This window comes from Gobius niger (genome assembly GCF_951799975.1).
Source record: "Gobius niger genome assembly, chromosome: 20".
Taxonomy (NCBI): domain Eukaryota; kingdom Metazoa; phylum Chordata; class Actinopteri; order Gobiiformes; family Gobiidae; genus Gobius; species Gobius niger.
This window is the reverse complement of record NC_136871.1, coordinates 18,743,125-18,767,066: the sequence shown is the minus strand read 5'-3', so window position 1 is coordinate 18,767,066 and position 23,942 is coordinate 18,743,125. Positions and strand designations below refer to the sequence as shown.

Genomic DNA, 23,942 nt, shown 5'->3' with positions numbered 1-23,942 from the left:
TCATCAGTATTTGACAGTGATTGGATTCACAAACCCCGCCATAGTATTTTTATGGCTGAAAGTCCTTTCTTCTGGACAATATCCCTCTCATGTAGGCCTGTCACGATAACAAATTTGAAGTTCGATATATTGAGGCAGGAAAGTATCGCGATAAACGATATTATTGACTCTAACGATAGTAGATACTGTCAACTCTCAGGCATAAAAATTACCGTAAACCTTTGTTCTTATGGTGCAAATTACGAAAATTACGACTTACGACCTCATAGCGTTCCAGGTGATTTAACTCGTATGTAAACAAAACGGCTAATGCTACAACAGCAAGCTCATACGATGCTAACGTTATATAAAAGTTTCCCCAAACCAGGCATAATTAAAAACATGCGACATAACGTAAAGCTGTGACCAAAAGTAACATTGACTTCACTGATGCAGTGGTTTTGTTACAGTTTTAACATTAGCGGCACTCCTCCACTGGGGGCCGCCACTACCATCTTCATCCTGTATATGAACTTGAAGAAGTCTTGAGGTTTCCGAGTTTACAAGTTGTAATTACCAGTTCGAGCAGCGCTCCAAGGCATTTTTCCAAGAGGGAGGTCGGATATTTACCAGCTACCAGTTGCCTGGAATGCACCACTAAAGTGCATAATCATATCCTAAAATACCACACAAGCTGCAATAATCATGAAATATAATGGAACTCAATTTGCTGTCTGTTAAAAATCAAAGTTTTACAAAGAAAAAATAGGGGGAAATGCTAATAAATGAACAGACAATAAATATCAAGACCAAAAATGTATCGTTTATCTGTTTTTGTTGAACGATTACATTAATCCAGTGGTTTAGACCTCGACAAGCAGCTTCTGTAGGAGCTGAGTTTTCGAGAGCTGGTCTCTCCAAACTCTTTAAGTCTAAATTGATAGAATTAGTACAAAGCCGTGACGGTTGCAGTTGTTTCACCTAAGATGTATTTGATATTTTGTCTTATATTTGATGTAAACTGTTTTATGATGTGTTGCTGCCTCTTGGCCAGGTCACTCTTGTAAAAGAGATTGTAAATCTCAATGAGTTTTTACCTGATTAAATAAAGGTTAAATAAAAAATCAATCTCCAATCTTTTTCCTTTCTGTTGTTGCGTTGTTGCAATGTTGTCTTTTGTGGCTTTCCTGTTGCATTTTTGTCACATTTTAGTCTCTTTTTTGTTGCGTTTTCATCCTAACTTTTTTTTGCTATTTTGTCGCCATTTTGGTGCTTTTAGTTTTCAGTCATGTCAAACTGGAGAAAATGTGCTCAGTTCTGGTGGGCGTTACGGGGTTAAAAGAATGAATTCCAGATCTAATTGCAATCACAACGCTTGTCAGAAAAATCCAGACTGGATATTTTAACATATACTATATACAGCGAGAGCAAGAGTTGTACTAAAAAAATGTGTATATATTACTTTTCAATAAAGTACAGTAAAGGTGTCTCATGTGAAATAACTTCTATGCAAAACCACGTTGCAAAAACCTTTATCAAACACCAGCACTAAGGTGTGCAGGTGTTTGATAAAGTGTTGTATTCATTGTATATAAGACATCTCTGTTTACATCTATTTGCACATGATCCTGACCTTTGATTGCACATGGCAACTTGCAAACCTTGAGTGTTTCTTGAGCGCTGATGTAAGAGATGTGAGATCAATAAAGTCCTATCTTGTCATAGCAATCTCGATGCACGAGGAAGAACTACTCTCCTACGCACGAGTGAGAAAGTCCATGAAGCAGTTCAAACTTATTATTACAATTTTTTTTTAAATACGTTTAGCACTATTTTATTAAAGGTAAAATAAAATACATCTAATGTCGACAACAACCAAAGTGTTTGAGTCTCGTGGAAATCTGCTTACATCTGACAGATACTTTTTTCATGTTACTGTTTTTGTTTTTAACCTCGCCTCCCACAAACTCCATCCTACACCACGCTCTCCTCCTCCAAGGCTTTGTACGGCGTGTAGTTGCACGTTGCTGTCTATATATAGCCATCATTACTATGCACGGCTACCTTATGGAAGAACAAGTGCAACGTCGTACGCGCTCCGATGCTCTGAAGTCAATCAGTCACTATGCATCCGCTCCTAACGACCCAAATCATGTCTCCGTCACAGCACAAAGAAGTCACTCTTGTCACACAGATGATGTCACTGGTGGCCCGGGGCATTATTTGGTGTATGACATTTTAACTCCTTCGATGGATCATCAAGGCAAAAGCACTCACAGAGAGCTTCATTAACCGGTGAGAAGTTTTCCAGTAGCGTGTGCATTTGTTGTTGTTGGCACCGTCTAAAGGTCCCACGGAGGATTCATTTGCTTTTTCTCCTAATGAACGCTTGGACCTTCCCCGTCACCGCTCCACTGAGGATAAGCTTCACAACAGGATGTGCCGCGGAGCAACAGTAAAAGATCCCGTAATGTGTTTGATCAGAGTCAAGAGGTTGAGTTTATGTGTTGTACATAATTAAGAAGTAAATACTGTATTTTACGGACTATAAGTCGCACCAACCAAAACATGCTAAATTAAGAAGAAAAAACATATATAAGTCGCTCCGCAGTGTAAGTCGCACCAGCTTTGTCAAGTACCTGGGCATGGAGGCGTAACTGCACCATTTTACAAGCCTCCCTCGGCAGCACGTTGTTCAAGCACCCATTTACGAACTCGTTCCTCTAGCTCTTTTTTTTTTTTCATTGCAGTAAGAGTAACCTCCGCTTTTCACCAATCCCTCGCAAGTTTCTCGCACATTCCAAACTTTCTTTCTGCTGCTCAATTACCGCTTTTTTAAGTCTTCAGTGATATAGGAGTAGCAGATACTGGTACACAAGCCTAGAGCGCCCTCTAGCGGCTGTCAGTGTGAAAATAACAAACATGTGAAATGATATATTTTTATATGTAAGTCGCACCCCAAGCCAAGCTATGAAAAAAAGTGCGACTTATATTTGATAAATATTGGGGTGGAGCAAGTCAGATTTTTTGGGGAAGAATTGACCCTCGTACTCCTTTCATACAAGGGTCTGGACCTTCACACTTGAGCTCTGTTATCAGGTGGGAGGGGTGAACTCCTTTGAAACGATTGGATCTGATGTTCGCTAGCGTTAACTCTATCATAACTCTTGGGGGCATTCCTTGCGCATTCCAAGGCTTCAATTTTAATTTTAACTTCTTCGGGAGCCGAGCCATAACGGATTGAGGAGCTTCCTTTACTTTCGTATCCGCCATTGCCAAACTACAACCAGCAAATGCGGCGCAAATACTTGACGTCACCTACAACCCCCGCCTCCCCCGATCGCTGAATGGTAGGTTGAAATTCAAACAATATAACGCGGCCACTGAGATCAGACCCAGACGTAACATGTAGGGAAATGATAATTGACCAACAAAAAAGCAACGCAAACAATGCAATGCAATGTCAAAAATGTGACAAAAAAGCAATGAAAACGTGTTTTTAACTGAGGCGTTACACTGGCCTATAGGCTGTGAGCTCCAGAAAAGAAGCTTTTAGATTTTGGTACAACTGGAGAAAATGAGCTCAATTAAGGTGGAGGTTTAGGGATTACAGGACAAAAATAACGCCCACAAAACACAAAAATGTCCCATTGCACTCCCCCAAACTCCAAACCAGGTGCTTCCACTGCCACAGAACTGGCAGTAGATCTGACAATTAAAAAGCCCCATGACGGAATAGACGAAATAGTGGCTTTGATTCAGTTCTGATTCATTTTGATTCAATGTCTCATAACTGTAAACTCGCTTGTTGCTGTTGTGTGAAATGGAGCTTTCAACAGTAATTTCTTCTTTCGGCCACAGGAGGGCAGCACAATTATTTAACCATTTCTGCCCTGCTCCGAGACTCCGAGCTGAACTGAGGCGCTCACAGCCATCTTGTTTTAATTCTCAGCACCACTTGAACAAAACAGACGCCACTTGAGTTAAATGGAAGCAACAGCAAAAATCTTACAAAAGTTTTCTTTCCTTAAGTCGCCCTGACCTGACATCCTGAGAAATATCGTAAAATCTTTCACATTTTAGGGAGTAACACAGCTCAGACACAAACCCACAACACTTGTCTTCCACTTTTGAATATACTATTCTAATAAATCTGACAGTGCTCAACAGCTGGTTTGGGAATCGTATGGCCGTCCTAAACACATCTGGCCAGCAGATTGTTCCGTTTCTGATGAACATGTTCTACAAGTGTTTCTAGAGTGAGTGATTTCAGGAACTGCATTTCACTCTGTTTACAACACTACTATATAATATCCCTCAGTGCTGCTCTCTCACAGTAATGTAAACAACGACTAGCTGCAAGCTCACAGGCAATAAAGAGCCTCAGAATTAGATGCACAACAGAGAGATGAGTATTAAAGTATCCTTGTATAATAGTATATAAGTAGAATTAGAACAAAGAAACAAAATTAAAAAACACTACAACAGAGAACCTATGACAACAGAAAAGATGGAAGCGTAAGTCAGAGTTTGTTGTAGTTTGATCAAAGTCTGAAGGTCACCTGATCCTTGCTTCATGTATGTGCGCAGAGTCCCATTCTTTCAGGCTATCAGCATAATAGACATTGGCCTGCCCCAGGGGCCAAACCTCTTTAGCCTCTGGACTCGCTGTCCCGCCTCAGCCAGATTTGATTACAGCGACTCAACTCTGAAGTGATGAGTCCTGAACAGGTTGAAGAATACAGAGACTTTACAAGAGCTACTATCTACAGATAATTCAAAGGCCTTTTTTTTTTTTTTTTTTAAAGTAAACCCTATATAAAATACAAAGCATAACCAATTTAACACTAAAGGTCAAAATAAATCACGAGGTCACAATGATACACATAGAAAACTGGAACTAACACACTCTGAGGCAGGTTAAAAGGGAAACACATATTACATATAAAATCAAAGCATTCATTCGAAATGGCAAAACACTTTAGCTGTTAGCGACGCCACGCTGCACTGTCAAACCACATTATTCGCTGTACATCTCAGGAAGCTTAAACTGTGAGTTCTGCTGCAGGGCATCAGGATTGGGACCCGTGCCAAACTATGGCACCAATAGACACAGGATGCCCAACAAAACCCTATTGTGAAAAATGGAGGCTTTGACGTACATCTCACGACACCAAGTTCACTGACACAATACAAAGAATTTTGCATGAGCACTGGATCTTTCCTACGACTCTGGTGCTGCTTTGGAAAATATCTTATTCAGGTTATGTCCACAATAGATCTCACCACAGCAACTGCATCATGTGTGAATCCTGCAGACAAGAGCAGCACTTTGCCAATGGACAACATGTAACATAGTGACAGAAACCTCATGACAATTCGGACAACTGACTTCTACAAACAGTAATATAGTATAAAATGTTCTTCCCTGAACATGAACAAGATTGATGCTTCTGTAAACAAAGAAGGAGAAACAGAAGGGTCCATCATTTTCCCACATACGTAACAACCCAGATGTGCTGAGAATCACAGCTTCAGGATTCACACAGGAAAAACAGCAAGTCACAGCAATAGAAGTCTAAATCACAGTAACTATAGCAAACCAATCCATCAGCACATGCAGCAGGCGACGCACAAGAGCATGGACCCATAAACAGGCTTCACTGGACATAAATAAACATCTATGACTCACTAAAATGATATAACTCACAGTTTTTAAGAAACATACATTTTGTTGTGTTTTAGTTTGGATGTTTAATTGTAAATTCAAAAACCCATTAACTACAACAAGGCCATTGTTCTGGAGTGCTTTTCCTGAAAGACTATCTGCCAGTGGCCCAGCAGTAATCTGGGCTGGACATAGTGCAGGTCAAAGGTCACATGCTTGACCTGACATTGGCTGGTGTGTTCAGGTCAGGGGATTCATTTGGTAAGGAAACTCTGCCAAACCAAAGTAATTTGGTATTGGACACTCCAGTCAGGGAAGAATTTTTACTATCTCTGCACTCAGACATCCAATGATAAATTCAAGTCAGATGTCGGAACTAAACTTTCCTTTGGATTTTGACCCACCGAGTCTGAGCCAAAAGCAAAGAGCAAAGCACTACATGTCTTACAGGTCCTTGTTATTATTTCAACAACACAGAACGGCAGCACAATATTCACAATACTTCAGTGTGGTCTCTATAATAGTTTCTTGCTGAATTGGAAATTGCACCGTACATTTAACTTCTTCCTGTGTTTTATTGGGCAGGAGATGACAGCTGACTTTTAAGACAAATTAAGACCATTTTACTGTTTGGGAGCAGGAGTCCCACATGTAAAATACTGAGAAAGACTTGTTGACTGGGGAACACTACATCTTGCTCTGCTGTGTCTTTGTGATAATCAGATATGAAGTTTTCATAGAACAAAGATTAAGCCCTTACTTCCTGCTCAGTTCCATAAAGTCAGCTGTCTGTTCGAGCGCTGGGTCTGCGCTGATGTGGCTGATGAAGGCCAGATGTGGATTTCTAATGCAACGCAACTCTAAAACTTTACTTATACACTGCCGTTTTCATCTCCATTTTCACTGATCACTCAATGATATTTCTTGTAGGCTTTTTTTTTGTTTAAATAATTCTTCCATCACTCCTCACTGAGCTACTATAAACAAAATGCTTTGTCTGAGTAGTGTCTGCACAAGAGTAGCTTTTTCCTCCAAAATAGAAAGTTAATGGACTGTGTCCCATTATAGAGCACATCTGAAAGCTCAGATTACATCGATTATAGGATAAGAAATTGTATAGGCTCTTATATGTTACTGGAATAAGTAGGACCTTGATGGCTTTATAAAAGCTCACATTCTGTTATTATTACAATGAAAAATGGATGCAACAAAAAAGCCTTTTAATGCTTTTGCAGAGTGAGAACGCAATAACAAACAAAAGCTGCAATAAACATCTAGCACAACAAATGTTTTTTAGTTTGTTTGTTTTGGAAAGCACAGCTGTTAGAGCATGGGCAGTGTATACAGTACAAGATGAGTGGCCCCTTACACCTCACAGCAAGAAGGTACTTGCATCATTTGTATATTTCACAAACAGCATCTTATTTATGTACAGATAGAGTTTTCGGTGTTGGCTTTATTAGGCCGGGCATTTCAGTATTAACAGGGGTGAAGAGCCGGAAGAGACATTTAGCAAAGTGTTGGGAGCCGTGTGGCGAACTCCGGACACTAAGGCCAGCATATACTGTAGTACCCGGCATATGACCTGTCGACTTATCCTCTTGGCTACTGTGCCACACCACTAACAACAAAATCTAAAATAAAACTACTGTCTTTCCAAACAGATGTGAGCAACATGTGGCGTCCGTGAGCTTCGATACACCTGGATTAGTTTATGCTGTTTTACAGCAAAGATCAAATCACTTTTGGAAGTTCAACTACTTTCACTCAATAATCCATCTATCCTTCAAACTGCAGTTATTGCTCTGCACTATTACGTCAGGTTTAAAATAGTTTTGCAATCTGGTGATGTAGAAACACCTGCACTATCTCACAGAGATGTCAAAGAAGGAATGGGTGAATATACGTATCTTAAGAAGTTTGTTTTGCATCTGTTTTGAGCATAAACTGCACAGGGCAGCGCATGAGGGTAAAAAGGCCACCTGCACTGAGGTTTGTATCAGTCAAATTATTGCATTTGTAATGCAAAGCATTTGAAAGCCATAGAACTGATTAATTACACAGTCATGATGCCATGAGTGTTTTTGAATAGGAAGTCTGACAGAGAGAAAATAGTATAACTTTATTAGCTTAACTACATACTACTACTAAAACAAAATCCAAATTCAGACAAATCAGACTTTCCAAGAGGAATTTGAAGAAATGAGGAACTATGACTCGTGCTTTCCAGGAAGCAAGGCGGACACTAGGACCTGCCCACTCGGCTCCTCACTGTTGCGCGGAGTCTGCAACCTCTGGGATGTTTCGCACTTTCTTTGAGAACTATTTTCAAACAAGTGCAGTCCACAGACACCGCTATTTGGGATATGCAACAAGCACACTCTGTCTGACTGGGAATGTTGTGGAATTGGAGACAAACTGGAATAATTTTGAGGAACATTTGGAAAGTAGTCTTCAAGAGAGGGACCCTTTACTCAAGTAAGGACAAGTATTAACTTTACAAACTTTCATATTTTATCTGTAACCATGCAGACAAAGACAACTTTTTGTTATGAGGCATAAAATTCAGACAAAAGAAACAAAGTATACTTGTGTTGCTAAAGATCATTTTTGAGCCTGTAGGTGTTGTGTAAAATAATTTCAGTTGGATGTTTGTTGGTTTGAGAGCAGAGCCCACAGAGACCTGATCACTCCTCGTTCCCATCAGAAACTGCTGAAGCATATCCTCGGGCTCATCAGGTTACAATAGCGCATATCAGAACGGCACCCGTCTCCTGGGGCAAGGAAATAGTCTCAAAGCATTCCTGCTAAATTTTTGAATTTTGAGGTTGGGTCTGTAACAAGGAACTCGCTGGAGGCAAACATCTCAGATTATGCACAGCGCATATGTGTACTTAAAGCGAATTATTACATTCTTTGCATAATAGTAGGTGATTAGCCATGCTCGAGAGAACTTGCAACATAATAGACCTTTCCAGCCCCGACTTTGCAGCAAGAATGCTTCAGTCTTTAACTTTTCCATTTGATTTATAGATTATCTTTATATAGAACTATTAATAGGCTAGTGATTTATGACTTTATTGGAGTCAAAGAAAGAAAAAAAAGGTTTAAGCCCATTATATACTCAAACAAAAGGAGTGGTGGTCCTTTTACAATGAATGAGTGATGAAATGAGATGGGGCTGGAGGAGGGGAGTAGTAAAGGTATGTTGTACTTTCTAAACCAGAGTCACCGCTTGTGGGCACCTCACAGTGACACCAGTGACAGCTTTCAGTGTCAGATCTTATTGTCGACATCGGTTTGTCAGGTTGTCGCTTGAGGCTTTTTTAAGTTAATCCTCGGTGCTGTCTTGAAAGAGAAACTTGCGGTTATGTCTTTCTAAAATGAGGTGTAAACTGTCACACTGCCTGTGTTTTTTAGGCAGTTAACCTTTTAAACACACATTACTTCTATTGATTACTACAATGAAGACATTAACACAGGGGCTTTACTGTACACACTCTTCCACCAAGCTAAAACGCATTGTCATACACCTACTTGTGTTTAGTATAATTACTAGAGCTAATTACTATATTCTGCAGGAATCCCAAACTAACTGCTCATCAAGGAGGCGCAGCTGAACGAGGTGTTTTCCCATAGTTCGTCCTCATGTGACGTGTCTTGCTGTGCAGCTTAATTATAAGACACAGAGAGAATGAAATGTACCATGCAGGGACAATCCGGAGGTTTATGCACAGTTCAAGGCACGAGAACAGTGCTTCTCAAACTGTGGTTTGTGTACCACTGGTGGTTCTTCTTCAGGTGTTACTCGGAGTAATGTTTAGAAATCTTTCAGTCCAATTTAGATCCATTTAAACCAGTGCTCTCCAACAGGCGTAGAGTACAATTTCCTGAGTATGTAAAAAAAAAGAAGAAAAAAAGGAAGTCTCTAGCCCATTCCTGTGCAGAGTTGTGCATTTAAAAAAAAGCCACTAGGGGGCAGCTAAAACTCCACACGTGTCCAGCACAGGGCACTGACATAATAGCAGATCAGAATATAAACAACGCATTATAGCCACGTGGTAAATGGACAGACTGCCCCTGTGTCCCCTGTGGCTACAATAGTCGCTTGCCACCACAGAGGTGAATGAATAATCATGACAGTGTAGCATAAACTTGTGACACAGGCTTGCTCAGTGCAATACAAGTGTAAGCCGTTTTATGAGGCTCATTATTATTCATTTATTGAAAAAGTTTTCCTCAATAGTATTATCCCAATCAAAACATATTTTACTGGAGCTTTTATTTATGGACCCCGGCGATACAAGGCCGATATATTTTGGCTCTCAGGCCAATTTACTTGGAGACCCCTGATTTAGACACTTTTTATCCCTGATTTGATCTTGTTCGAGCTCTGATGGGACTTGGAATATATAAATTAATAAATATTTATGTAATGGTTCTCGATATAAAACGTTTGAAAACCACTGCACTAGAACTTAACTGCCGTAAAATCAACAAAAGAGTTGTGTGCAACTATTGTAAAACATTATAAATTGTAGATGCTGTAATATATGCCAATATGGTGGTGGTTTAGCAATGCAACAACTCAATGTTTCTATAAAAATGCTAAAATGTTGAACAGATAACACTGTAGTATTTAAGTGTAAAGTGGAGCTTGGCGATATGTGGAAGCAGGGTGTATTGAGAGGGATACGATTTGCCTGGTCAGAGCATAGTGCTGCTTTAGAGCAGTCATTGCAACAGCTGAAAGTCTTTATATCAGAAAAATATGTCCACGAGGCTGTCACTTTGATCCAACTACCTATTGAATATAATATATATATATATTTTTTTAAAGCGTGCTACTACTTTCACAATTACGTTGATGATTGACAAATAAAAATATATGTTCGCTTCCTACCGTAGAATGGTCTTTCCCTGAAAAGAACACAACTATAATTGCCTTCAATTACAGAGGCTTCTGTTATTCCTGCCCTCACTGGCATCAAACCCTATTAGCCGTCTTCGTACAGTGCATAATTGCATCAGCATCTATCCTTCCATTCAGACATGTCCCGTCTTCCCGACCAGCCGCAGGCACAGGGCTCACAAGCTGGTACCTAAGACAAGATGAAAACAGGAGCCGCTTTTGAAGTTTTCTGAAGGCTCATGAGGCTGTGCAATCAATCAAATCTAAATCAAATCATAATCTAAAAATAAATCTAAACAGAAATCAACGTTGATCAAAATTAGGTGAAAAAACATAAAGTTTATATATATATAGTAATTTGCTACCATATCTTGTTGAGGGAGCTTCAACTGTCCTGATAAATGTTCAGTAACAAACACAGTGTCCACTGATCTCACACTACATGAAAGTGACAACAGGCTACGCATTTCTGTATCTTTGAGGGTTTATTTCATGATTTTATGTAGACGCTCATGAATGGTTCCCAAAAACAGTGTTAGGGCTGGCTTACTATGTTTGCATAGTTATAGCCGATATTGTTGTAAGTCAGTGCAGGCACACACTTATTGTTTAGGAAAGTCTTTTAATTAGCTCCAGTCAAACAAAAGTAGCAAAGCAGAGCCAGATTTCAAACTCTTGAGTTTTAGCTTTGCATTAAAACACTGAGCACAATGTATCCTTATCCGTTCTATAGTGGGATGTTTCAGACTTTAAGAGGCCTCAGGTGTTCTGCCATCAGTGATTTCCATTCAACCAATAAAAAAAAGGAAAATTAAGCTTCTCCTTGGACCAGACTCCAAAACAACCATGACATGCTACACTCAGGTTTACCTAAAAGTGCTACAGTCCTACAGATGAGACAGAACTGCTGTGTTCTGGTTAAGTCACACCAGCTGCTTTAGGGGGTGGATTTAATGTTTCAGTTTAAAAAACACCAAAGGGTCAAAAAGAGGGCACCTGACCACAAAAACATAACCAGCCCCACAAAATCAGACCATTCACAGAAAACCCAAAGAAAGACATGCACATCCACTGTCTCCTGAGTTAGTGTGCTGCATCAAAAAATAGGACTCATGAAGAAATAATGAAAGATCCGCACAATTAGCCCCACAGCTTTTTACTACAAGCTCACCGAGTGAACCAAAATGTTTACCCATAGAAATAAAATCTCTATTCACCTGACCTCTCACTTGGCACTGGCAAAGGTGAGGACTGGCATCTGGTTTGTGCAAGTATAGACTAAATTAAATAGATATGATGACATCGTGATGGCAGAGATCTGAATATATTACACAGTGACAGTGACAGTGATTTTAACTCAAGACTTCCAAGCATTTGGCGGTGATTGGTGATGATTGAATTGGCTATAATGGGTACGTATATGTGATCATCATTGCAAAGATGAGACGTGTTCGAGTGTTTTAGTCACAAAAGTCACAAATTGTTTTGATAAGTTGTTGTGTGCCGGAGTTAACTCACAGGGCCCTGAAAACCCTCAGTTCATCTTAGGCCGAGGGCTCGTCCAGAGTGTGCCACCAAATGATGAACGCGGCCATTGTTCTAAATGTTTATTTGACTAATTTGAAGTGTGGCCTGCTCCTCCACTCAGTGTGTTGTGCATAGTTACAGCACTGTGTATGGAGACTTAGGTCAGCTGCAGCTTCTCAGTGCAGTGAGACCAAACAAAGCCACCGGTAAGTAATGAAACTGTCCTTGTTAAATCTTCCATTTATTGCACACTCTCACTCAACCGCACACTCACACTGAATCATGAGGAGTTTTATCAAAATGGAAGGAATTTCATGCATACCTTCCGTACCTGCTTTCGATTACGCCTGATGACATAAGAGATTTGGCAGAGAGAGGAGATGTGATGGGAAGAGTCTCTAGTCTCCATGATATTACTGATCAACAGGAAACATGAGCAAAGTTGCCTTGTGGGAACGGCTTGGCTATAGACAAGGCTGCCGCACCTATGTTGCAATCACAGTGAACGGTCAGTGAATGCTTTTGTGTCATAAATGCTTTGATAGAGCCATTTGCTGATGAGCAAACTCTCACAATAGTTGGACCTGAAGTGCTCTTTGGGCTGAGAGCCGGGAGACTTTCACACATCTGCCTTAAATCACAGCCTCTGCCAACACTGGCCCGACTTCTTAACCCAAGGTCAGACAGCATTTGCAACACTTTTGCAAAGAGTTTTCCAATAACTGAAGCACAGAATAATGCCGTAACTAGATGTAATGGGGAGGCATTCAAAATGGAGAAATAATATACTGTAAATGTATGCTATCATCCTTCTGAGCATGTTTACTTTGAACAGTTGCCAAAGTGAAATACAGTGTGACGTTTCACCTGCAGGAACAAGCATAGGCATGTGAACGGCTGAGATTGTGCCTTAAATACTATAATCCATATGCCTCGCAGAAATGGATTGTGCATTGCTGGTATCGTTGCATCGGACTTAATACAAAGAATATTTTCATTTGTGGGTACCGGTACTCAGCAAAATACTGTATCCTTACTTCAACAAAACATTTTCCAGCCCACACAAGAGTCCCCTTCAGGCTTCTACTGTATGGTCCACAATAAGCTATTGAGAGTTGTGCTGTAAGACGATACATTTCTCTCACACTATTTACTTTTCTGTCCAAAATCTGATTTCTTGGAACTTCAGCTTTGGTGTTTGTTCTTCATCTGTCCCAAATGAAAGCAGAGTAATAATACGACAACTAGGACGGGATCAACTCTTGAACGCATTTTCATTTGAAGCAGAAATGAGAAGAGCAATGGTATTGTTAATGCGCTGTAATGCATGGAGCCTGATGCAAGATCTGTGAGCGAGGATAATCTCTCTGAGGGGGGACTCAATGGGGAAAATGAGAGGAAATGAACTTGAGTTTACATTTTTGTGTTGGAGGCTTAATGATCTCATTAATCACAAACGGAATATTCATCTTTAAGCGGTAACGTAATGCATAATAAATTTGGTTAATGCATTATATATTTGACTCCTGTGTAAAAAAAAACAACACATAAAAACAAACAATATACCAAATTGCATCTTTATAATCCCTATTTTGTAGCGGTTGCTGAATATCAGACATTTCTAAGCAGCAAACAGTTTTGCACAAATGATTAAAACAATACATCAAGGCAGGGCCTGTATAACTTGGACCAAGAAACAAGAGACATTTTCCCTTCACTAATTGGCTACAGTAGAGTTCTAGTCAGTTTCATTGGCAAATACCTTTATTCATCAAAGGCTGAACTTCCTCCTCACACAGTTCAACTCCTTTGGTCTCACGACAAAAATAGCATCATGTCACGTTTCTTTGATTGGTTTCCTTCACACCTTGAAAACACTTTGAAACCTTACAACAATAACAAGACAAAAGGCAGGTGCTTGTGAATGACAAAGAAAAGAGTAACAAAAGTATGGCAGTAGCACAGGACATTGTGACATTTTATATTGCATTGTTATTATGATTGATGAAAGAATTCATGAATAATGTCAAGCGAGCAAAAAATTAGGTGGAGGTGAAATGGGTATCAGGGGTCAAGGTAAGGCTATGAATTCCTATTCATTATTATTATTATCATCCCATCCACTATCACCATTATTATTACCACTCACCTCCACATTCTGGTCTCCACATGGTCAGCAATTCAGAGATTTTGTATTATGAACATCCATCTACAGCCTCTAAAGTACATGTGTCAAACAATAGGCTGACGGGCCGCGAGATGATTTAATGTGGCCCTTTGTAGAGCATGAATTTCTGAGTATGTAAAAAAAAAAGGAAATCTCTAACCCATTCCTTTGCATTGTTATGATGTTTTTAAGAAATAGCCAGAATGCTCACTGCAGCCACGAGGAGGCAATTTAAATAAAATTTAAAAAAATACAGAATTTAACACATGTCCAGCAGAGGGCACTGATATAATAAGAGATCAGGATGTAAACAGCATATATGGGAAATGGTCAGTCTGCCACAGGGCGGTAGTAACTTACCGACACCGAGTGTGCAGTGAATGAATAATAACTATATGTAGCACTTTGAGAAACTGTGACACAGGCTGATAAAGCGCAATATGTGTAAGCCGTTGTTATTCACTAGGCCACAGTCCTTCACAAGATATGCGGCCCGCAACCCGCTGTGGGGGCTGAATTTCGGCCCACGACCCAAAACGAGTTCCACACCCCTGCTCTAAACCCTACAGAGAAGAGAATCTGACAATAAAACCTCGCTTACCCTTGACATAAGAATGACAAATTCCAAAAAGATCTGGTTTTGATTTGTGTAAATATTTGTAAGGGTTCTATATCCTGCTACATACATGTGTTTGGTTCCTCACAGTCTTGTTAAAACTGTACAGGTATAGTGCCCAAATTTACAACGTTAATATTAAGCTCACAGCCTGTTTCCACTTCAGATCATCTACATTATGCAGGTCTGTGGCTGTATTGTGGTATGTTCACTATGTGTTTGAGCTAAGCTGTAAAGTTAACGCTCTCTTCCCGTGTCAGCCTCACGAAGAATGTGTTTACAGTGGCTTTATGAGCCGTTTGAGACCCTTTTCTGCTCGTCTTTCACAGATCTGGACACTGGATGCAGAGGCTTTTGAGGAGATGGTGCTACAATTGGGCCGGATGGCAGGAGCCCAGAATGAAGTAACCTGGAATCACATTCTCTAGGAACCGCCAGGACCCCGCAGTTCACAAGGAGACACTAAAGAGGTACAGAACTGCACCCAGAGTCATCTACAGTGACGTTTATCTTAAAACACAGCTTGGGTTTATGAAAGAATATTATGGCTTTCATGACGCAAAGCTTGGTTTTCTTTGGCAGTAAGTTTATCTTTCCATAGTCTTCAAAGAAATACAGTTTGTGCTTCACTTGAAACCAGTCAGACACAGTAATACTATGATGATGAATAGTCAAGCAGTATTTAAGTGGAGTATATTGATATTAAGAGATTTTAAGAGTGAGTGATTGGTGGTTCATTTATGAAAAACGAAAAATACTTTAAACAAAATATCTACATTTAGTGACCTATTTGGAAAAATATATCTTTCTGGCAGGTATCATGATTTTCGATTGTGTCTTTAAAATGATTTTGTGTTAAACAGTAAGAAGCATCTAGCGTGAGAAGCATTAACATGTGAAAGAAGAAGCCAAACTACTATCAGAATCAAATGCATGGCTTTGAAAACACATTCTATTGTACAATATTGTACTGCCCAAAAATAATTGCAATCTTTGCGAATTCACATTTCGATTTTTTGCTCATTGTGCATCCTTAGCAATTACGTACGCAGAGATTTAGCTGTTATACAATTGTTATTTGGGCTCTTCCATGGCCACTGTTCACCACACACGGTGAGGGAGAGTGCAGGGCAGACCTCACAAGTCTTTAATGGGGTAATGACTTAACTGATTCACAGTGTTTCGGGGTATGTTTTTTGTGTTAACTTGTTGTGCCGACAAATGTAAGTCACCGCAATTCAAAACGTGTCCTGAGGCAAACAAACCGTATAATCGACCAGACCTGACGTAGCCTGTTAATGGAAAGAGTTCAGGTGTTGACATGCCACGGACTCCTGATGTTCACTTCACGTCGGTAAAACGAGCCACGATCTGTGGTGAGCTCGTCTGATTAGTCTCAGCATATTCAAATAAAATGGAACTATAGCTGCAATTGATATAAGGGCACCAGTTCAGTTATTTTTATGTTTTGACAGGATGACAGGACAAAAAGTGTAGTGCTGGTTAACATTTTGTGTGTGTTTTAAAGATGCAATGAATTTGAATATGATTTTCATTTATCGTTTCTTTAGCATTACTTTAATGGCCAAATTGAGATTTTTCAATTATAATTTCGTACATCTGGGCTTGATCTCAGTGGCCGCGTTACATCAGTTGACTTTCTACCTACCATTCAGCGAGCGGGGGAGGCGGGTGTCGTAGGTGACGTCAAGTATTTGCGCCGATTTGCAGGTTGTAGTTTGGCAATGGCGGCGGATACGAAAGAAATGAAAGCTCTTCAATCCGTCCTGGCTCAGCTCCCAAATATCCAGAAATTAAATTTGAAGCCTTGGAATGTGCAGGGAATGTCCCTAAGAGTTATGATGGCTGCTTCACTCACTCGGGCGCATTACATACATCACGACCAAATCGTTTCAAAGGAGTTCACCCCTCCTATCTGATAACGGAGCTCGATTGTGAAGTTCCAGACCAGACTTGTACGAAACGTAGTAAGTACGAGGGTATGGTAAAACCAGGCTACTCCAGACACTGTCTTTCAGTGTCCTCACAGGGCAAGTTCCAATTGAAGAATCTCCTTTTGTCTCGATCAGTGGTTCTCAAACTGTGTATGGGAATGACTTCAGAAGGTACAAGGTGTGGGGTCTGGGGAACATCTGGGGGCATGCCTGTGACTTGGAATTATTTCAGATTTTAAAAAGGCACTCTGTAAGTAAGTAAGCAAGTAAGTAATTTGGCATTCTATAACCGTATGGGGTACTCCAAGTAAAGAGTCAAGGGTCCATGAGACATTCTATTCTAGACAGGTATAGATCTGGTGTTACTCAGACACTATAATATTTGCAAAGGTTAAGAAACCCTGGTCTACGTCGACATTAACAGTGTTTGGAAGTATGTCACAATATATGTAAAATGCTCCTTACCGTTTGCATCTGCCACTGTGTGTGTTTGTTGGCAGCCCATGAGGTCGTCTATGCTGGCCCTGCTCCTCTTCTTCAGTGCCCAGGCTGCGGCCCCCACCAGGATCACAAAGCAGCAGGACGGTTCCATACCCACAGTGGATCCCAAACTGTTCAGCAAGCGGCGCCACCTCTCGCCCAGGGTGCTGTTCAGCGCTCAGCCCCCCGATGCCGAGCCCGCGGCATCTCGGGGTGGCAGCAGGAGGAGCCGGCGAGCGGGGCAGCCCCAGCACAGAGGAGTGTACTCTGTGTGTGATAGTGTCAGCAACTGGGTAGGGAACAAGACAAAAGCAACAGACATTTCGGGAAACGAGGTGACTGTGCTACCGGATGTAAAAATCAACAACGTGAACAAGAAGCAATATTTCTTTGAGACAACATGTCACACCTCGCGCTCCGATGCCACTGGCTGTTTGGGAATTGACTCAAGACACTGGAACTCCTACTGCACCAACTCACACACTTTTGTACGAGCGCTGACCTCTCACGAGAACCTGGTGGCCTGGAGACACATACGCATCAATGTGGCATGTGTGTGTGTACTGAGCCGCAAGTCATGGCGCCAATGAACCATCAGAACTTTCCATTCTCTGAAACAGACAATACAATAAACTTAACAGAGATTTTCTCTGCACATCCATACTTACCAAAGACAGCGCACCCAATACAAGTAAATTATTGATATATGTCTACATCGAGAGGACTGCTTTATAGTCAAGTCTGGGGTTGCTATAAGTGGTATCTACATTTTGGCCGAGGACTAAAAATCGTCAAATCCTATTGGAAGATAAAGGCCTTTTACCTGATTTACTTTGTTTGCTGTCAATATTTCTAAAGTTTAAAATGTTACTTAAGCTCATTTTAAACATTCCTAACACATTTCTAGCAACCCAATAATTCACAGGGTTAGGGTTGACCCTGCAAGTGCATTTCACATTTTGCAGGGTCCCTTTTTAGGGCCACTGTCACAATAATACTAGCGACAACCCGCCAGCTTGCTCTAGAACAAGAGTGAAAAAAAGCTTTATAATGAGATCTTCAATGAAGGTTCTTGAGTCATCGTCTATACTATGTAGTTAAAGTGTAGAATGTTTTGCCTCTCATCCAAAAGGCTTCGTCAGCGAACTCAAGTTTAAGCTCAGCCCACAGACGAGACCACTGAAAAGAGTTTATCTTGGCTCAGTCCCTCCCCAACAGTGAGGCAGGTAATTATCAGTGATCATCTGAGAGTATGGCTGTTCAGACTGAAACTCAGGTGAGTTAGGTCGTTAGGACTTAGAACTACAAAGACTTGGAACTACAAAGGTGTTGACCCACAGGTGAGAGTAGCCGTTAATAGAGAGGAGGGTCTATGAAGTCTTAAACTTTAGTTCGCAGACAAAGCCTTTTGGATGAGAGGCGAAACGTTCGACACTTCAACTGCAGAGTACAGAAGATGACTCAAGAACCTTCATTGAAGATGGACAACTCCCGTACGACTGAGAGCTTACACTGACATGTATAATGAGATGCACGGCGTTTTTTTTTCCACAAATGTCTACTTTTACCATTTTTGGACGGTGGACAAAACAATTTTCCTTCTACTACCAGGAGAAACATCAGGTACAGGGCCTTTAGCTTAAAACCATGGTAAGAATATGTTGTAATCACAAAGATACTGTCAGAGCTGAAGAAATCCTTCAACAATTCACTAGCAACTAAACTTGAAAAGCTACTTGTCCCAGTTCTGAGATAAGCAAGTGTTTGTTATACAAATGTGGTTGATATTTTATTATTTATTTATTAAACACATACCGAATTAGGGACTCTGTGGTTTAAATTTGTGTTAAAGGTTATTTGGTTTTCGTACAATAAGACTATTGTTTTCCAAGAAGAATGAGTAACATTGTACAGTAAAAAGAAATTAGTTGTATTGGCACAAATTAGGTTTCATTTTACTGGCAGTGATCGTTTGTACTGGCTTTCCGTTAGTTTTTCCAGCTTCTCATTCAACAGCAGACATGAAAATGATACAAAAAATATAAAATAGTTTCCAAATTATTCATTTTTTCTATAGCAGATGATTTCACCGCCTTTTTGTTCTGGCAGTGTCAGTGTTTAAGCATATTACAAACACATTGAAGTGTCCAAAGAGCACATCATGAAGAGCACAGATAAAGATGGGAAAGGAAAAAATAACAAACCCCAATGTGAACCATGTTGGCTGCGTCATGTGTGAACAGTCAAAAGTAATACATCCTTTTGGCAGCTCTATTACAAACCCCTAAACTGGGCAAACACTGCAGAAAAAACACAATTTCTCTCACCCCTGATAACCATCAGACCATCCCTGATATCCACAATAATAATAATAATAATAATAATGATAAGTTCATAACAGATCTCCATAATGGTGAACTTCAAGATACTGTAAGTTTAACTACTAACTATAGATAATATACATTGGTGCCACTTGGATTGGGGTTGCTGCAGTTATAGGTATAGGTATAGGTATAGGTATAGGTATAGGTATAGGTATAGGTATAGGTATAGGTGTAGGTATAGGTGTAGGTATAGGTTAAGCAAGCATGCACAAGCATGTGCCAAAAGAATGAGATCAACAGACGACCTGAACATCCTGAATGATCAAGCTATTCCATCAATGGACCTGTTCTTCCGGGCATATTCCAAGATGACAATGCCAGGAATCCTCTGACTCACATAGTGAAAGAGAGGCTCAGGGAGCATGGCACATCTGGGTCAGCCACCACAGAGTGGGCTGGAGAAGGAGTTTGCTCAGTGGTCATACTCACCCATCATCAATATAAGATCCTAGTGGAAAATGTCTTGACATGGCAGAATCTTGCTGAAACCATGTCATGCGGTCTGGGAAACTATAGACTATAGTCTTACTACATTCAAGCACGTGCTTGCATACTCTGCTGCCCTCTAGAGGTCGAAAATAGTGATTATCAAGCTTTTTGTTCCGCATTTTGATTCAATTCGATATTAATTATCATTAAATATTCCAATATTTGGTTACTCGTGTCCTCTTAACACGAACTATAATACGCAATGTAAAAAAAGCTGGTCTATTAAAAACTGAACAAAACGAAAGCCAGTGATGGATGTAACAGTGATCCGACTAGCACAGCCACACACACGAGGAGCTGTACGGCACAAAACACATGCGACGAACAACAACTTGCTCAATTTCAAAATTAATTTGACCTTTAATTGGATAATACACTGCCTTGCCAACTCCAGAGATGTGTCCACTGCGCATGCGTCCTCTGTCATCTGCGCATTTCTGTGGCTAAAAGTCTAACATTGCAGACAACCTAACTTTTAACATGGAAAAGAACTAAAGAACACTAAAAGAAACAAGCTAGTCCCAGCACAATTGTGTAGTCGTATTTATTTAGGCAATTTAAACAATAACGTAAACCATAAGTGCAATTTGTCTCTGCTACACTAGATGGAGACATTTAGTGTTACAGAAACAGTGTGTGTGGCCCTCATGGTGGCAAGACTGTTCTTGACATTCATTCATTCATTCATTCATTCATTAATCAAAAAATCCCAAGTACAGTATTTGGTATAGGCCTGATTCTAGAAAATGTTTAATAAGAACACCCTTTGGTCTAGTTTCATATCTCTGCCTCATAGATCATAAGGGTGACTCACAGTGGCACCATATGGAGATCAGGTTACATTATTGCCCCAGATTTACATTTCAAGCACAGAAGAGACATGGACCTAATTTTACACAGAACATTCTGCTTCAGGTCTAATACAACTCCTCAATGACAGCCGCTTAAAATAAAATACAAAGAGAACTGACTTTGCTTTTAAAATATGCTAATTTTGTACAAAGAAGGCAACAATACACAATGTGATGGGTCGTATGATCCACCCAAACTGATCGTCACGCTGATATTGAGGCAAGCAGCTAAAAGGGGGTTGCTGTTTCCATCCCACATCTGCAAACACAAAAGCTTTGCAAACACACAGTGAAGAAGTGGACACAGTTGTGGGTGAACCCAAGCTGACCCCTCCAGCCTGCACAGAGAAACATACCACACTTTAACTGCTCATCTGTGCCACTGTATTTGCCCCTAGGATCAGACAGCCAATCTTTGACAACTTCTCAGTGTTTTAGGTGGACAATACACACAAAAGAATCTGTATTTTCACAACAAACACATGCTTTTGGTGATTAAAATAGATCATAGGCTCAAACTTTGTCTTCAGGCTGTACTAACACCAATATGATCAAATAGGTTCTTGTCTTGTTTTGCCTTCAAAGTATGTTGTTAATTTTGTGTTTCTCTCGCTCTCGCTAACTCTCAAGGACAAGGAGACAGCATCAAGTTCCAAATGTCCTTGGATTATCCATGTAGAGAGGGTGGAAAAATCCTTAAAGACCTCAGAGGGAAATGGAACATGGGAGCCACAGAGAATACATTCCTCACAGGACAGAATCCCTGTGCGTGGGTTCTGTGAGGACAAATTGCCTTTAAAGGGGGGGTATTATGCAAAATCGACTTTTTCAAGCTTTACATCATGTTATTATGTCATTCCCTCATTAAAAACATGCCTGAAGTGTTGCCATGACACGTTCACGTATTTTTGAGCAATCTGTAAAAACTCTGATGGCGGCCATTTTAGGGATAGGTTTGCCTGAGTCCTCCTAGGAACGCCCCCACCTCCTGGAGACGCCTCCGAGCTTTCGTCACCAGCCGAGTAACCAACCACTGCTCCTCAGCAGAACCCCCTCCCCACTGATGCCACAGACAGCGTGTGGAGGGGGCGTGTCAGAAAGGGTCAGAGGTTCTTAAAGAGACAGAGGCCTATTTCAAGACATTCGCTACAGCCATTTTGAGAGAGCAATTTTATAAAAGGAAGTTATTCTAATTTACTGCATTTACAGACCAACAGAAGGTTTGGTCATCATTGTAGTGAGATATAGACTGGTGCTATGTGATTGAAAAAAGCATAATACCCCCTCTTTAAGTTCAACATAGCCCACAGATCAAAGTGAACTTACTACAATAAACTACAATCTGCAGGATCGCAGGCTTCCTGCGATCAAAAGTCAAACATATCACCTGATGCACACGCTACTCTTTATTATAGGCTACAGCAAGCCTTTAAAATAGACTACCTGGAGTGGGGCATAACATATATTGAATTGTATGATTATTTAAAGCAGCCTCGCTCAGAAAGATAGATTTGGGGATATCTTTGTTTCAGAATCCAAAGGGACCTCACACAGCCCAGTCCCCCCAAGTCCCCAGTGTCGTCTAGTTTCGACGACAACACACTCACGCGCACAGCACGTACGGGGCGGGACCAGGCGGCGTGGACCCTCCTCCTCCTCCTCCTGCGCACGATTCACGTTTGGCTTTGGCTAGTGTGTAGCGGTGCAAGCAGGACATCTCCACACCTCATCCACCGTAAAACGAGGGGCGACTTTAAACCACAAGATACCACCGTTTTTTCCTCGTGTCTGGAGTCGGATCACGTGACACCATGAGTAAAGTACAAGGCGGGATGAAATGCGTGAAATATCTGCTGTTCGTCTTCAATTTCATCTTCTGGGTGAGTCGCGCTTCTTGAAACAACTGTGCATTGGGTACAAAGGAGAAATGATATTTTCTTTGCAATGTCCGACAGTCCCGAGTCTTATGACATCCAGGCAGGGCCCCCCTTTCTTTTTCCATGTTTACTCAACACACTGTAGCTGCCTAGCGTTGTTTATGCTTGGTCCAGTGCAGAGCGCGGGGGTGATGCTGGTGCAGCCCGTATCCACCTGTTGTTGCTTTGTGTGTGAGATTTGTGCTCTCTCTCTCTCTCTAATAAATCATCTCTTAGTAAACTCATCCATATCTGGTTTATTACAGCTCATTAACGTCTCCCCGCCAGACCTGGAGAGCAATTCACAGCATGGGCAAATTCAATAAGCCACTGAATAGGATTTGTGTAGGATGTAATTTTCCTGCACATGCATTACTGCTGCTTGCTTTCCAATGGGCAACCACGGTTTCCTATTGATTTAAATGCTTACTTATTGCCACTTTGATCGTTTGTTTGTTTGCATTGGGGGGGGGGGGGGGGGACAAGTTGAGTAGTCACTGTGTAATTAAACAGGATGATACTAAACATCCTTCAGCCAGGCACCAAAGAGTTGTCAGCGACCCAAATGTAATGTAATTAAACATTATACTAGGGCTGCAACTAACGATTATTTTGGTAATCGATTAATCGGCGGCACGGTAGCGCAGCGGTTAGCGCCTCCGCTTCACAGCTAGAAGGTCCCGGGTTCGACTCCCACCAGGATGGGGCCTTTCTGTGTGGAGTTTGCATGTTCTCCTCGTGTCTGCGCAGGTTTCCTCCGGGTACTCCGGTTTCCCCTACCACTAAAAACATGTGCAATAGGTGAATCCTCCAGCCAGGTGATTCTGACCATCAGCCTGGCTCCACATCATGGAGATGGGTCCCCGGGCGCGGCACTGCCGTCGACCACTGCTCCTTACGGGTCGCCCCAGCGGCATCAAAGGATGGGTTAAATGCAGAGGACGAATTTCCCTACGGGGACAATAAAGTATACAAACAAACAAAACAAACATCTACCG

At 41.0% G+C, this 23,942-nt stretch overlaps 3 protein-coding genes across 3 annotated transcripts in view; 2 read left to right on the top strand and 1 right to left on the bottom strand.

Moving 5' to 3' along the window:
* LOC306979888 (potassium voltage-gated channel subfamily A member 10) overlaps positions 1–17,389 on the bottom strand; it is a 76,095-nt gene extending 58,706 nt beyond the window's left edge. Inside the window, exon 1 of the mRNA XM_079579041.1 lies at positions 17,290–17,389. The gene's annotated coding sequence lies outside the window, so the exon portion shown is untranslated. The remainder of the gene's footprint in view (positions 1–17,289) is intronic.
* On the top strand, positions 7,976–17,967 carry ngfb (nerve growth factor b (beta polypeptide)). The gene is made up of 3 exons (XM_079579061.1): positions 7,976–8,125; positions 15,199–15,339; positions 17,325–17,967. The coding sequence occupies exon 3, from the start codon at positions 17,328–17,330 to the stop codon at positions 17,892–17,894; it is 567 nt and encodes a 188-aa protein (XP_079435187.1). The 5' UTR covers positions 7,976–8,125; positions 15,199–15,339; positions 17,325–17,327; the 3' UTR covers positions 17,895–17,967.
* Positions 17,968–22,686: 4,719 nt separating this feature from the next.
* The window catches only part of tspan2a (tetraspanin 2a), a 13,180-nt gene continuing 11,924 nt past the window's right edge, over positions 22,687–23,942 (top strand). The window contains exon 1 of the mRNA XM_079579059.1: positions 22,687–22,908. Coding sequence (XP_079435185.1) covers positions 22,840–22,908 — 69 coding nt within the window. The 5' untranslated portion in view covers positions 22,687–22,839. The remainder of the gene's footprint in view (positions 22,909–23,942) is intronic.